The 12,036-nt window shown below is 50.9% G+C and overlaps 1 protein-coding gene across 3 annotated transcripts; it reads left to right on the top strand.

Moving 5' to 3' along the window:
• Positions 1-1,130: 1,130 nt before the first annotated feature.
• MPZL3 (myelin protein zero like 3) lies at positions 1,131-11,260 on the top strand. 3 transcript variants are annotated; one of them, XR_016347822.1, is made up of 7 exons: positions 1,131-1,290; positions 2,654-2,820; positions 4,310-4,520; positions 5,295-5,463; positions 6,562-6,625; positions 7,365-7,451; positions 9,843-11,260. XR_016347822.1 is itself a non-coding variant. In XM_075909707.2 (6 exons), exons 1-6 carry the CDS (start codon positions 1,251-1,253, stop codon positions 9,867-9,869), a joined length of 678 nt encoding a protein of 225 aa, XP_075765822.1. In that variant the 5' UTR covers positions 1,131-1,250; the 3' UTR covers positions 9,870-11,260. The 3 variants fall into 3 exon arrangements, 2 of the variants coding, with proteins under 2 accessions (XP_075765822.1, XP_075765823.1); XM_075909707.2 differs by lacking the exon at positions 7,365-7,451; XM_075909708.2 differs by lacking the exon at positions 7,365-7,451 and having other exon boundaries at positions 6,562-6,635.
• Positions 11,261-12,036: the final 776 nt, after the last annotated feature.

Genomic DNA, 12,036 nt, shown 5'->3' with positions numbered 1-12,036 from the left:
CTGACCCACAAATACTTATGTTGCTGGCAACACTTACAAATAAATTGAACTCCCAACGGAAGGTGGTGTAGGTCTAGGGCACACAGGTCTTCAAAATAGTAGTGTAATACAGAGGCTAGTTAAGTGATTATCAATACGCGTAGCATCTATCTACCTACATTGCTTAATCTCAGAAGCCATCTAGTACTGTTTTAATTGGCAAGAGGGAAAGGTAGATGCTACAGACACAACATTTCTCCTTATCTTCCCTTTCTACTCATATGCCCTGCCTCCTGGCAACTCTTCCACTAGAATCCATCCATCAAGCTCCAAATGTCTGCCAAGACTAGGCCACTTGAGAGGGATACCTGAGCACACCTATTGTGCTGTCAGGCTGTGTCTAGACTGGCAAGTTTTTCTCCAAAAGCAGCTGCTTTTGCGGAAAAACTTGCCAGTTGTCTACACTTCCTACTGTCTGAAATCAGTGCTTCTTGCGGAAATACTACGCTGCTCCCGTTCGGGCAAAAGTCCTTTTGCGGAAAAGCGTCCATGCCAATCTAGACGCTCTTTTCCGCAAATGCTTTTAACGGAAAACTTTTCTGTTAAAAGCATTTGCGGAAAATCCTGCCAGTCTAGACGTAGCCTCAGTGTCTGCCATCTCTTGGAAATAAGCACATCCAGAGTCTTCGTTAAGACATCCTTGACTGCCGCTCATCTCACTGTATTCATTTCAATCCGACCTTCCTTCTTTCCCTGCTTCCGTCGGCATGCAAGTGTCCCTTGCCGGCGAGGGCCCAGGCCAACGTGCCACGGTCACTGCCGGCTGCACCCCAGCGCCGTTCTGCGGGGACGGGTGGTTGCTGCCGCGCACCCTGGGCGTGTGGAATCGGCGTGGCAGGCCCATGAGCCCAGGGACCCGGGTGGGTGCGGGCGCTTTGGGTGAAAGGGGCGGGACCGCAGCCCCCCAGGCCCGTGGGGGCGTTGAGGCCACAGGCTGCCGGGGGGGGGGTGGGCCTGGCCCTGGGGGCAGCGGGCCCTGGGCTGATGATGTCTGGGGCGGCACGAGGAGCAGCCCGTGGCCAGGGCGGGGAAGGCCGGGCTAGGCCCCGTTGCCATGGGAACTGCCCGAGCGGCCATATTGGACCTGGCCAGCGCCTAACTTCCGGTCTGGGCTCACCTGGGCCTGGGCCTGGCTTCCGCCGGGCGGGCTGCGCCGTGCGCACAGCGAGCGAGCGAGAGAGAGAGAGAGAGAGAGAGCGAGAGCGGCCGGGATGCGGGGCTGGGCGGCCGGCGGCCTCCTGCTGCTGTGGGGTGAGCGCGGGCCGGGCCGTGGGGTGGGGGTGCGGGTGGAGGGCGGGGTGGGGGTGCGGGGTGGGGGCTGTGGGGCGGGGTGCAGATGGAGGGCGGGGTGGGGTGCGGGCTGTGGGGTGGGGGTGCAGATGGAGGGCGGGGTGGGGGTGCTGAGGTGCAGATGGAGGGCGGGGTGGGGTGCGGGTGGGGGCTGTGGGGCGGGGTGCAGATGGAGGGCGGGGTGGGGTGGGGGCTGTGGGGTGGGGGTGCAGATGGAGGGCGGGGTGGGGGTGCTGAGGTGCAGATGGAGGGCGGGGTGGGGTGCGGGCTGTGGGGCAGGGCTGATGGGGAGGAACTGGGGCGGTCTGTGGGACTGGGGTTTGTGGATGCGGGGCCACGGGGACCTGCGGGGTGTGGTGGCTCAGGCTGGAGAGGGAAAGACCGTTCATGGGGGCAGGGGGCTTGGCTTGGTGATGTGGGAATTCGTGGGGGGAGTGTTCAGGATTAAAGGGTTTGGGGTTGCATGTGGGGCCGGCAGCCTGATGTAGGGTATATTTGTGGTTTGTACATTTAGGGAAGCTACTCTGAAGGGTTCAGTTTTGGGGAGGATTTCATTAGCTCCACCCCTCCGTGTGTTAGAAGCAGGTGGGTTTTGGGGCAGTGAAAGGCAAGAGGGGAATGTTTCAGGTGGGAAGCCTGTGTCGCTTCAGCTGGATATTTCAGAAATGATTGAGTAACAGTGACCCAGTTGCACCCTGGCTAGCTTTGAGTCACCCGGACACACCAGTTTCCCAACTTGGATCTCTCAGGGTTAGGTGGGGCCAGTGAGGGCCTTGCACTAGCTGCAGCCTTAGCTTTTGGAAGGGTGAACAAGTGCCATAGAAAGTTACAAGCTTTGACTGGTGAGTGAAGCCTCCCCAGGTGCCAGTGTCTGGGCCCTGGCATCATTTGGAGATATGTCTAGCAATAGCTGGGGATCTGGGCTAGCAGAGCACTAGAATGAGAGTCAGACATCTGTGTTTGATCCTTGGCTCGGTTAGAGACTTGTTTGGGTAAGTCACTTCACCTCTCTGGACCTCAGTTTCCTCACCCGCCAGTTGTGCTGAGTGACTCCCACTCTCCTTTGTAAAGCTCTTAGAGATGTTTGCAACATGGTTTAAAAGGGGGTTTTTTTTGGTGTCTTCTGACAACTTGTTACTACTTCACACTAGACAGCTTGTGGAGCTTGTTGGGGATGTTGTGAAGGCCAAAAGTATAAGGTGGGATAAATGTATGTGCAGTTTCAGACAGCCATCGATTCTTCACTGGGACAGCTTTGCTTTCTCGCGTGTGTCCCTTACAAAAAATTCCATCTAATCTTTCTCTTTGGGACTTGTTTCATCAGGTGTCTGCAATACTTTTTCACTGGAAATTAAAGTCAATCCTGAAGTACGAGCTTTTGTGGATGAACAGGTGACCCTGAAATGCTCATTCAGATCCTTCTCTCCCATAACTGAGAAGCTGACTGTAGACTGGACTTACCAGCCCCTCACAGGTGGCCATACGCAGACAGTAAGTACTTGCAGATGGGTAGCCCAAAGAACCTTTCATGCAGGGTGGGCAGGTCTCCGGAAAGATTGAAGGTCCCATGGCATTTCATGTAAAAAGTCAGCATTTGTCTCTGTGTGCTTCTCTGCTGCTGTGTGACGGCTGCATTTCAGTGCTGCGGTGTATCTATTGAATGAATTTCTTTAGAATCTTTTGGGGCCTAAAGGCACCATGTAAACGCAAATAATTATAACCCTAAGAAATTACTGTCCCATTGCAAACTAGGCATCCACATAAATGCACTAGGAATCACATGGTTTGGAAAACCTCCCATGTAGAACGGAACATGGCAGCTTTGTCCTGTGGTGGAAGGGAAACTTGTGGTGGAGTGGCAGTGGTGTGTGTACAGACAATCTGCAGGCACTGATAACAGCTGGTCCCAAAGGATTTATAGACTCTTACCAGTTATTTTTGGCAGTGTTACAATATCCAGGCACAGGTGCCTAGATGTCTCATTCTTTGTTTAAATCATCAGTGACATCCTCTGCTTAGCTGAGGTTGAGCTCTTGGGAATGGTATGTTGCAACTAGAAGGATGTGGTGGTGTCTGTTTAAAGCAGGCTCTGGTAAGTCCCTTGTGGCCGGCCAGCCTGACAATTTGATGGGAAGTGAGCACTGTTTTGTGAATGACCTAAAGTCAGAGCTGCAGACTTGCAGCATTCAGTCATCGCATGCCTGTGACAAGGTTCCAGTGCTTTCCAAGGGGCTGGGGAGCGAGCGTTACAACTCCAGACTGGCACTGGTGCAATATGGCTGTAGCTGTGAGCTGCAGAAGAGCTCTGTCTGGCTCCAAAGCTTGTTGCTTTTGCCAATGGGAATTGGCCCAGTAAAAGCGATTTCTCCCCCACTCCAAGTTGCTGATTATCTTGAAAAGCTGTCTGCCTAAGGTATTGCCATAGTACAGGGTACAGGAGAGCACCCTCGCTTCCAGAGCAGTGGTTCTTAACATATTTACCTTTGTGTGCTGCAGAGCAGCCCTCTGTGTCTTGTGGGCCACACCCACTCGTTATATAGAACTTGTATGGCCCTGAGGTTGTCGCATGTGCCTCAACTGTGTCCTGATTGGGCTGCAAGTGGCCCATGGCTGCAGGTTAAGAACCACTGCACCAGAGCATCCTTTTCCATCTTGGATCCTCTTTGGCCAGAAAGATGATGGTGACTGTGCGCCCTGGGAACTGGTGGACAAAGAGGGAGCTCCTCAGGGCTCTCCCCTTAGTATGAAAAGCCCTGATGTGCATTTCCACCTTGGGGAAAAATATAAAAAAGATCTGAAAAGCTGGTGCACTGGTGCCTGCTGTTGTGGGTTTATGAGCCCGTGGTGTACCTGAGGTTGAACGCCTGTCACTGAGTTGTTCTTCTTGACCCTGTTACTCTCTGAAAGGTGTGTTCTCTGACTGTCTGTCTGTCTTTAAATGAATGATTTGTTGGAACAATTATTGTCTTTCCTCTTTCAGATTTTTCATTTTCAGTCTGTTGCATACCCAGCTGTAGCGGGAACATTCAGAGGCAGGATTTTGTGGGTTGGGAACATTGGCAAGGGTGATGCCTCCATTGCTATCCAAAATCTGACGCTGAATGACAATGGGACGTTCACCTGTGCTGTGAAGAATCCTCCAGATGTGCACCACAACATCCCTCAGACCAAGCTGACGGTCACACACAGGCGTAAGACTTTCACGTGGCAGTATTCTCCCTACTTATTTCTCATGAATGCATTCCTGTTTTGCTGGTAGCCTTTAGAGACCAAGCACTAGATCTGAAGTGTTTTGCTTCCCTGAAACTCCAGTTTAAATGCCATCAGGGCATCTTCTCAACCCCTTTCCTTTCCAGCTAGATCAATTGAGATCCGTCTGTCCTGCATGGAGGTGAAAGATGGCAGCAGTGTTTTCCGAAGAGCAGGCATCGCCTCTGATGTCTTTTTGAGGAGTTCATATCACCCCAAACTTCACTGGGGGTTAGCACTTGTGCAGTGAAAAAGGGGCAGGGAGTAGTGGAGGTGAGGGGCATCCCTCCGCAGAGGTTCAGGACACAAGATTGTCAGTCTAGGATTCCCACCTAAGAGGATGCAGCATTAATCAGATAGTTCCCAGCCATGCTGTCTTAACAATGACTTGATGCTTCACACACGCACTAGTGGATAACTGCCTCATCTACCCTGTATGAGAGAGCTGTCCCTAGGCTTGCAAATTGGGCATGTCCATCAGTTTGACAGGACTCCCCTCTCACTTGGCTTTGAATGTTTGCTTCTTCGTTGCACTCAGATTTAATTTTTCCTTCCCTCCATGGAAAGAGTAGAGTTCTGAATTTGTCACAAGTTCCTTTAACCCCAGCCAGCCTTGTGCTTTTTATAAAAAAGGCCAGGTGGCTGTGTGCTGAGTTAATGTTTGCCCTTGAGGTGGAACACAGCCGTATTCTAGTGCTATTCGCTCTCTCCTGCAGGCTTTTCTTCGCAGCTAATGTCAGCAGTGTTGCTATCCATCTTAGTGTTTCTCCCCTCTGCCATTGTGGTCATTCTGCTGCTGGTGCGAATGGGAAGGAAATTTGGAGTCCTAAAGCACCAAAAAAAATCTGGCTATAAGAAATCCTCCATTGAAGTCTCTGATGATGAGTAAGTTTTGCATTGAACTAAACCCCATTTCCCCTCTGTCTTGTGGTCATGGGTGGTGCTTTCTGGCCTCTCATATCTCAAAACCCACAACATCTGGGGTTCTGCATCGAGATTTCATTGTCAGTGGGCACAGGTCTGCTGGTAGTCAGAGTCTCTGAAAACACCTTGTGGGAATTAGGGATGTTAATGACTAGTCAATTCCTCCCCCACATGGGATGAGGTTTACGGGGAGGTCAACAAATGTCTTTGATGTCGACCGTGGAGCGTCCCGACTACAGCACTGTGCCAACAAACAGCTGATCGGCACAGTGTGGCAGCTATTTAAATTTAAATGAAGTGGTGATTATTTAAATCGCTGCTTCATTTTCCTGTGTCTATAGAGGTAATCTACATGGCTCCGTTGACGGAGCCATGTAGTGTAGACATACCCGGAGTTCGACATTCCTCCTTTGAAGTGTACAAGAGCCCCAGAGTGGAATGTGGAAGTGCCCTTCTCGACTAGTAAATTAACCATTACTTAACATCCTTATTGGGAATGTAATGGAATTAAGTGTGCACTTTACATCCTCTTTGTGAGGCAGCTGAGTTAAACTATTGTTGGGATATAGAACCAAGCTTGCACCTCCATCACCAGATTTAATCCAGCCCAGAGAAGTAAACTCTGTAGTGGGTCTCAGTCAAAGTGTCCGAAAACCCTACTGCTCTAATGCTAACTGCCTTTCTTGTAAATGCACCAGTTAGTTTTCCTGGGATGTCAGGTCCGCATTAGTCACAATCTTTTTAACTAAAATATTTTGGTTAATGGCTGCTGAAACTTTCCAGCCAAACAGCAGTTCTTTTACTAATAGCATGATGAATAATAGTAATAGGAGTTTGTGAGACAAACATAAATCAAGTGGCCAAACCTTTGAAATAAGAAGTGAAACATGCTGGTTTTCTGCTTGGCTAGTTCAAACATAATCACAGCAAAGGCATTTCTGATGAATTAGTCAAAAGAGCTGGGAAGAGACCTGTGTGTTGGAAAACAAACCCAGTCTTGGGTCTTTATTGGGGTGTGAGCAGGAGACACATCAGCCTAACACTCTTCTCTTTCTGCAGGCTTGAGCACAGTGAGCCGGGCACCTGCCTAGGGAAGATGGGTACATGGTGTTTGCACTGTGTGGTAAGTTCAGGTCAGTTTTCCTTTAGTTGTTTGTCCATGTGAGCTCTCTTAAGAGTGAGGGCAAAGAACAGAGAGCTCAACATGAGCACCCACACAACTCAGGTGATACCTCTCTCTGCTTTCCGTCTTTGGACCTTTTGGATAGAAAGTGCTGCATTATTGGGTGCATGTGATTAGCTTGAGACCCACCAAATTCATTTCATATGGGGTTTGATCTGGATTAAGTCTCAGGTTTCCAGTGGTGAAAAGTCAGTGCTTTAACCTCACCCTGCTGCCATTCTCCTGCAGAGACCAAGGTGAATCTCTTCACTCCATGGGTGGGGTAGGGCTAGTGTGTGGTGTCTGCTGGGTAAGCAGTGTGGCGGTAGAGAGGCTGGAGACAGAAACATATTCAGTCCATTTTGCTTTCTTCCAAAGGTGATAGCAAGCAGGCTTGGGTTAGCTTGGGTCTTTCGGAGTAGAAAACTCCATACTTATGCTCAGGGCTCAACAAATAATACAGTCTACTTGCCCGTGGCAAGTAGATGGCAACCCGGAAGAGCTGGGTTCGGGTGATCCATGCATGCGCAGATCGCCGGACAGTGCGGCTGGCGAGCGGGATTTGCCACGGTTCGGCGAGCCCTGCTTATGCTGTTCTGGTTACAGCAGAACCCTGTTGTAAGCTCTGTTCTGTGCTTCTTTTGCTACTATTTCTGTTCACCATGGTCACCCCTTCACCAACCTCTGTGAGCACCTGCAGTGGCTTTGGTGTTAAACGTACTGTACTACAACTTGCCTTGTTCCATGCTGTGTTGAATGGCCACAGCTGAAGACATCTCGTATCCTGGTACGTACTCCCTGATGTGCGTGATTAGAGGGATCGTTCTCATTGTGTCCGTCCCAGTGTGTTTTGGGACAGGGGAATGAGCCTACAACACTCAGTGCCATGTCTCTGTGTTATATAGTCAGCCTAACTTGCTCCACTTACCATGGGTCAAACAATGTGCATGTAGGAAGAAAGCAGAAAGTCTTCGATTTTGAAAAAAAAGTTAGTTTTGGTGTAGGAGATCATCCCTGGCAGGTGTCTGTCCTGCTCTTAAATAGCTCCCATGATGGAGATTTCACCACGTTCCCCAGGCAGTCTATTCCTGTGCTTACACACCCTGGCAGTTAAATTTTTCTGAATGTTCTACCTAAACCTCCCTTGCTGCAATTTAAGCCCATTGCTGCTTGTCTTATCCTCAGGTTAAGAAGACTATTTTTTTTCTCCCTCCTTGTAACAATCTCCCTCGTTTTATGTACAGGCAGTCCCCGAGTTACGCGGATCTGACTTATGTCGGATCCGCAGTTACGAACGGGGATTTTCTCGCCCCGGAGGACTGGAGCGGCGGGACGCCTGGTCCCGCCGCCCGCCTCCTCCGGGGTGAGAAAAGCTGCTCCCCATCTCCCTGGTCTGCTGGGGGAGCCAGCAGACCAGGGAGATGCTGAGCAAAGCCGCGGAGGACCGGGGCTGGACCCGCGGCGCTTCCAGCTGATCTGGAAGCGCTGCGGTCCGGCCCCGGGTCCTCCACCGCTTTGCTCAGCGTCTCCCTGGTCTGCTGGAGGGGGGGGGGGACGCAGCTAGTGGGCCCCCCCAGCAGACTAGGGAGACGTGGAGCAAAGCCCGGGGCCTGTGGTAGAGCAGGTGGGGTGCTGCCGGTTGGTCCCGCAGCACCGCTCCTTGGCGCTACTGGACCAACCCGGCAGCACCCCAGCTGCTCTGCCCCAGGCATCCTGATTCAGCCGCTGCTGAATCAGGACGCCTGAGGCAGAGCAGCTGGGGTGCTGCTGGGTTGGTCTAGTAACGCCGAGGAGCGGCCGCGCTACTGGACCAACCCAGCAGCACCCAAGCTGCTCTGCCCCAGGCGTCCCCAAGTCAGCCGCTGCTGAAACTGACCAGCGACTGACTACAGGAAGCCCGAGGCAGAGTTGCTCTGCCCCTGGCTTCCTGGAATCAGCTGCTGATCAGTTTCAGCAGCAGCTGACTTGGGGACGCCTGGGTTTCTTAAGTTGAATCTGTATGTAAGTCGGAACTGGTGTCCAGATTCAGCCGCTGTTGAAACTGATCAGTTTCAGCAGCGGCTGAATCTGGATGCCAGTTCCGACTTACATACAGATTCAACTTAAGAACAAACCTACAGTCCCTATCTTGTATGTAACCCGGGGACTGCCTGTACTTGAAAACTGTTACCGTGTTTTCTCTCTTCTAGGGTAAGCACATCCTGTTCCTTCAGTCTTCCCTCATAGATCATGCTTTCTTGACCTTTAATCATTTTTTTTTTGCTCTTGTCCACATCTTTCATGTCATGTGGTGCCCAGAACGGGACACAGTACTCCAGCCGAGGCCTAATCACTGTGGCTTTAATCCTGTTTTTTGCCATGTTGTTCTTAGCTGACAACAGACTATTTAGCACTCCAGGAGTCTCCTGGGCTCAGAGATGCTGATGCGATGTGCCTTTTAGTTCATCTGTAATGCATTAGACAAACATTTTCAATTGTAAAAAGCCACAGAAGCTGCTCAGACTCGGCTCCTGAGAGGAGCGGGGAGCCAGCGGAGGGGTTTGCTGATAAGGCAGGTACATTTGCATTCCTGTTGTAGCAGAGCAGTGAGCAGTGAAAGCTAGGAAGTGCCAGGTTGCTGTCCCTCGTGTAAGATATTGGGGATCTGAAAGCGTGGAGTTGCTAGGAGAGGCAGACTGTGGCAGCAGGATTTAGACATGAACAGTGCTGTGTGACTGCCCACAAGCCGGTTGGCACGCGCTCTAAGTGTATGTGCTTGTCTCTTAAACCCATAAGGTCAGGCATGCTCCAGTCTGGTGTGGAGATTGTGAGTAAGCAAATGGCTGCTTGACCTGTTCTGGATCGGCTCTCTGTAGGGAGTGGTGCTGGACCTAGTGTTTGGGGGTGGTTGTGGCCGTGCCTTGTGCTTTGAGGTTTAGTTACTCCACTTAAACCTGCTCCACTTGAATTTCTTGCAGTCCCAGTTTAACCAGGCTCCTTGAAGACATGTGGAAGAATTTGTCTGCAGACTTGAGTAGAGACACTAAGCCTAAGGCTTTTGCAAGAGTGTTGGCTTTTTCAAAATGACCAGCTTCTGGGAAACACTTACTCTCTTGTCTGAATCTGCCCAGTTTGTGTCTGCTGAGCATTGTGATTGTTTCATGCCTAATCTCGCTCTCTCTCGATGCTTTCTGTCTAGGACACAGATGAGGAAGAACCATACTGATGGAAGCCCAAAGCTGCAGATGAAGAGAAAACAAACCGTACCAAAGTCACCTCCAGAAGGCTACTAGGACCCTGGGATACTCAGTGGTTCATGGCACCTTGGCAGAATAATTTTGATAGGAAAATCAACTTTTTCCCAGCCCTAGGAATAATGGGCCCACAAAAGCTTATGTGCCAATAAATCTGTTAGTCTATAAGGTGCCACAGGACTCCTTGTCGCTTTGCAGATTCAGACTAACGCAGCTACCCCTCTGACACTGGAATATTGATGGACATCTTAGCTGTCATGCTTATGGAGCTGAGAGCGGGAGCGAATGGAGCAGAGAGCGGCCTCGTCTTAGGCCGGGAGGCTCTAGTGAGGGGTGTGGAATTCCTGGGCGGCTGTAGGAATCTACAGAAAGGCTCTGAAGTTTCTTAGTGAGGAGAACAGTGCATCAGGATATTAGCAAATACTGATACTCATCCCAGAGGGCTGGCACGATACATTGCTTAGCTGGGAAATCACTGAATTCTCCCGACTTTCCCTCCTCCCCCAGCCCCGGCAGTAAGCGTTGTGAGGACAGCGGCTCTATGCTCGGGTGGCATTGCATCCTGTTTGAGTTCTGACCTGTCTGTGGAAGCAGCAGTGTGGATAACACGGGGTTCTGAGACTGATGCCTCCAGCACAGGCTTACCCCACCACTGCCTAGTCCTTGTCATCCCAGGAAGCCTGATACAGAATCCAGGCAATGGGATTCCCCATATAGTTCCCTCACTGCCCACCCCAGGCAGGAGTCTTGCTCTGCCCCAGGGTGGCATGAGCACCTGGGAACACCATCTGATGTTGCCTCTAGAATTCCGAGGTTTCTGGGTGCCCCAGCCTGCTTCACTGCAAGTCTGAGAGAGCTGCTCTTGACTTGGCTGGGAACAGGTTTGTATCTTGTCCTGGCCCTGCCTTTGCTGCTCAGGCTGGGAAGTGCCTTTCCTCATCTCATGCTTCCTCCTGTGCCTCAGGTTGCCTGAGCATTGGGTGCCCCCGTCTACGCAACAGCGGGCAGATGTAACGATCCTGGTAAATGAGAGTATTGTAAAGAGCCTTGTCCATAATCCCCTGCAGCACTGAACTTGCTGTAACTCCAGGAGGGAGTCTGAACTTTTTATACATGCAAGTGCTGAATGGGAAACTATTAAGCTGCCAGAAGGCTGGGCACCTGACTGCTGCCCCATGGCCTGCAAGGGGTGGCGTATCTTTCACCATCACTGCCCAGTGAGAAAGGGAGGAGGTAGCTGCAGTCACATGCATCTCTGCTTAGCACTCAAACTGCTGCTAGCGCTGCTTGTGTTCACTGGGCGGTGGAGGTCCCTTGTGCTATAGATGCACTGGTGTCATGGCCAATAAATCATTTTGTTATATTCCGGGTCATGATTTTCTTTATTTTGGCTAGAAACTGGCAGGCATGTGGCTGAGTTTGACGAGGAGCTTGTGAAGCTATCCGGCCTGACTCAGCTGAAGGAAGAGCCCTACTGATGATGGGAAATATGCTTAGGAGCAGATTTAATAGAAGAGAGACCACAATTTCCCATCCAAGCCACAGTTTCTGACATGGGTATCTCCTTGTCACTGCGGTGCTGTATCCCGTCAGTCAGATGCAAACTACAGTGCTGTATGAATCCGACTGGCTAATCAGTCCAGAGGCTCTGTCTCAAACGATGAAAATTTTCCCTTTTCGCAGCTAAGTTTGCACTTACTGGTGATGTAGCGACTGTCCAAAAAAAAAAAAAAAATCCAGCCCGTGGAAGTATCTTAGTAGGAGTTACTGGCAGGCTAGCATGAGCTGGCTTTCCTGCTCCAGGTTGGGCAGCAGCGAACTGCTCAGTGCTTTGCAGAAATAAAGAGCCTCCCATTTCTACAGAACTTTCCCTCCAAAAGAGGCCAAAGGTTTTACGCAAAGTGGCCAAGTCCTGGGCTTGATTACACTGGTACAAAGCTACACTAACTCAAGTATGTGAGAGCAAAATGGTTCCTTTGTTGGTTATATGGAAATCCAGCTCCAGCGGGTCACGCCAGCAGTGGAACAGCGCCCAGCGAGGGAAAGAAGTGAAGCAGCAGATCTGGTGTTGAAATTGGGGGTTAGAGTGGAGAAGGTAATGCGTGGTTCTCTGCTGTGGAATGCCAAGTGTCCTGAATC

Source organism: Pelodiscus sinensis, chromosome 25 (genome assembly GCF_052426305.1).
Source record: "Pelodiscus sinensis isolate ZL-2025 chromosome 25, ASM5242630v1, whole genome shotgun sequence".
Classification (NCBI taxonomy): Eukaryota; Metazoa; Chordata; order Testudines; family Trionychidae; genus Pelodiscus; species Pelodiscus sinensis.
This window is presented reverse-complemented; position numbering and strand designations above follow the sequence as displayed.

Bases quoted from the DNA above. Each gene is read 5' to 3' on its own strand.
- MPZL3 (XM_075909707.2), top strand. From the start codon at position 1,251: ATGCGGGGCTGGGCGGCCGGCGGCCTCCTGCTGCTGTGGG. The intron at 2,821-4,309 runs GTAAGTACTTGC...TTCCTCTTTCAG, and splicing joins CAGGTGGCCATACGCAGACA to ATTTTTCATTTTCAGTCTGT. The intron at 4,521-5,294 runs GTAAGACTTTCA...TCTCTCCTGCAG, and splicing joins GCTGACGGTCACACACAGGC to GCTTTTCTTCGCAGCTAATG.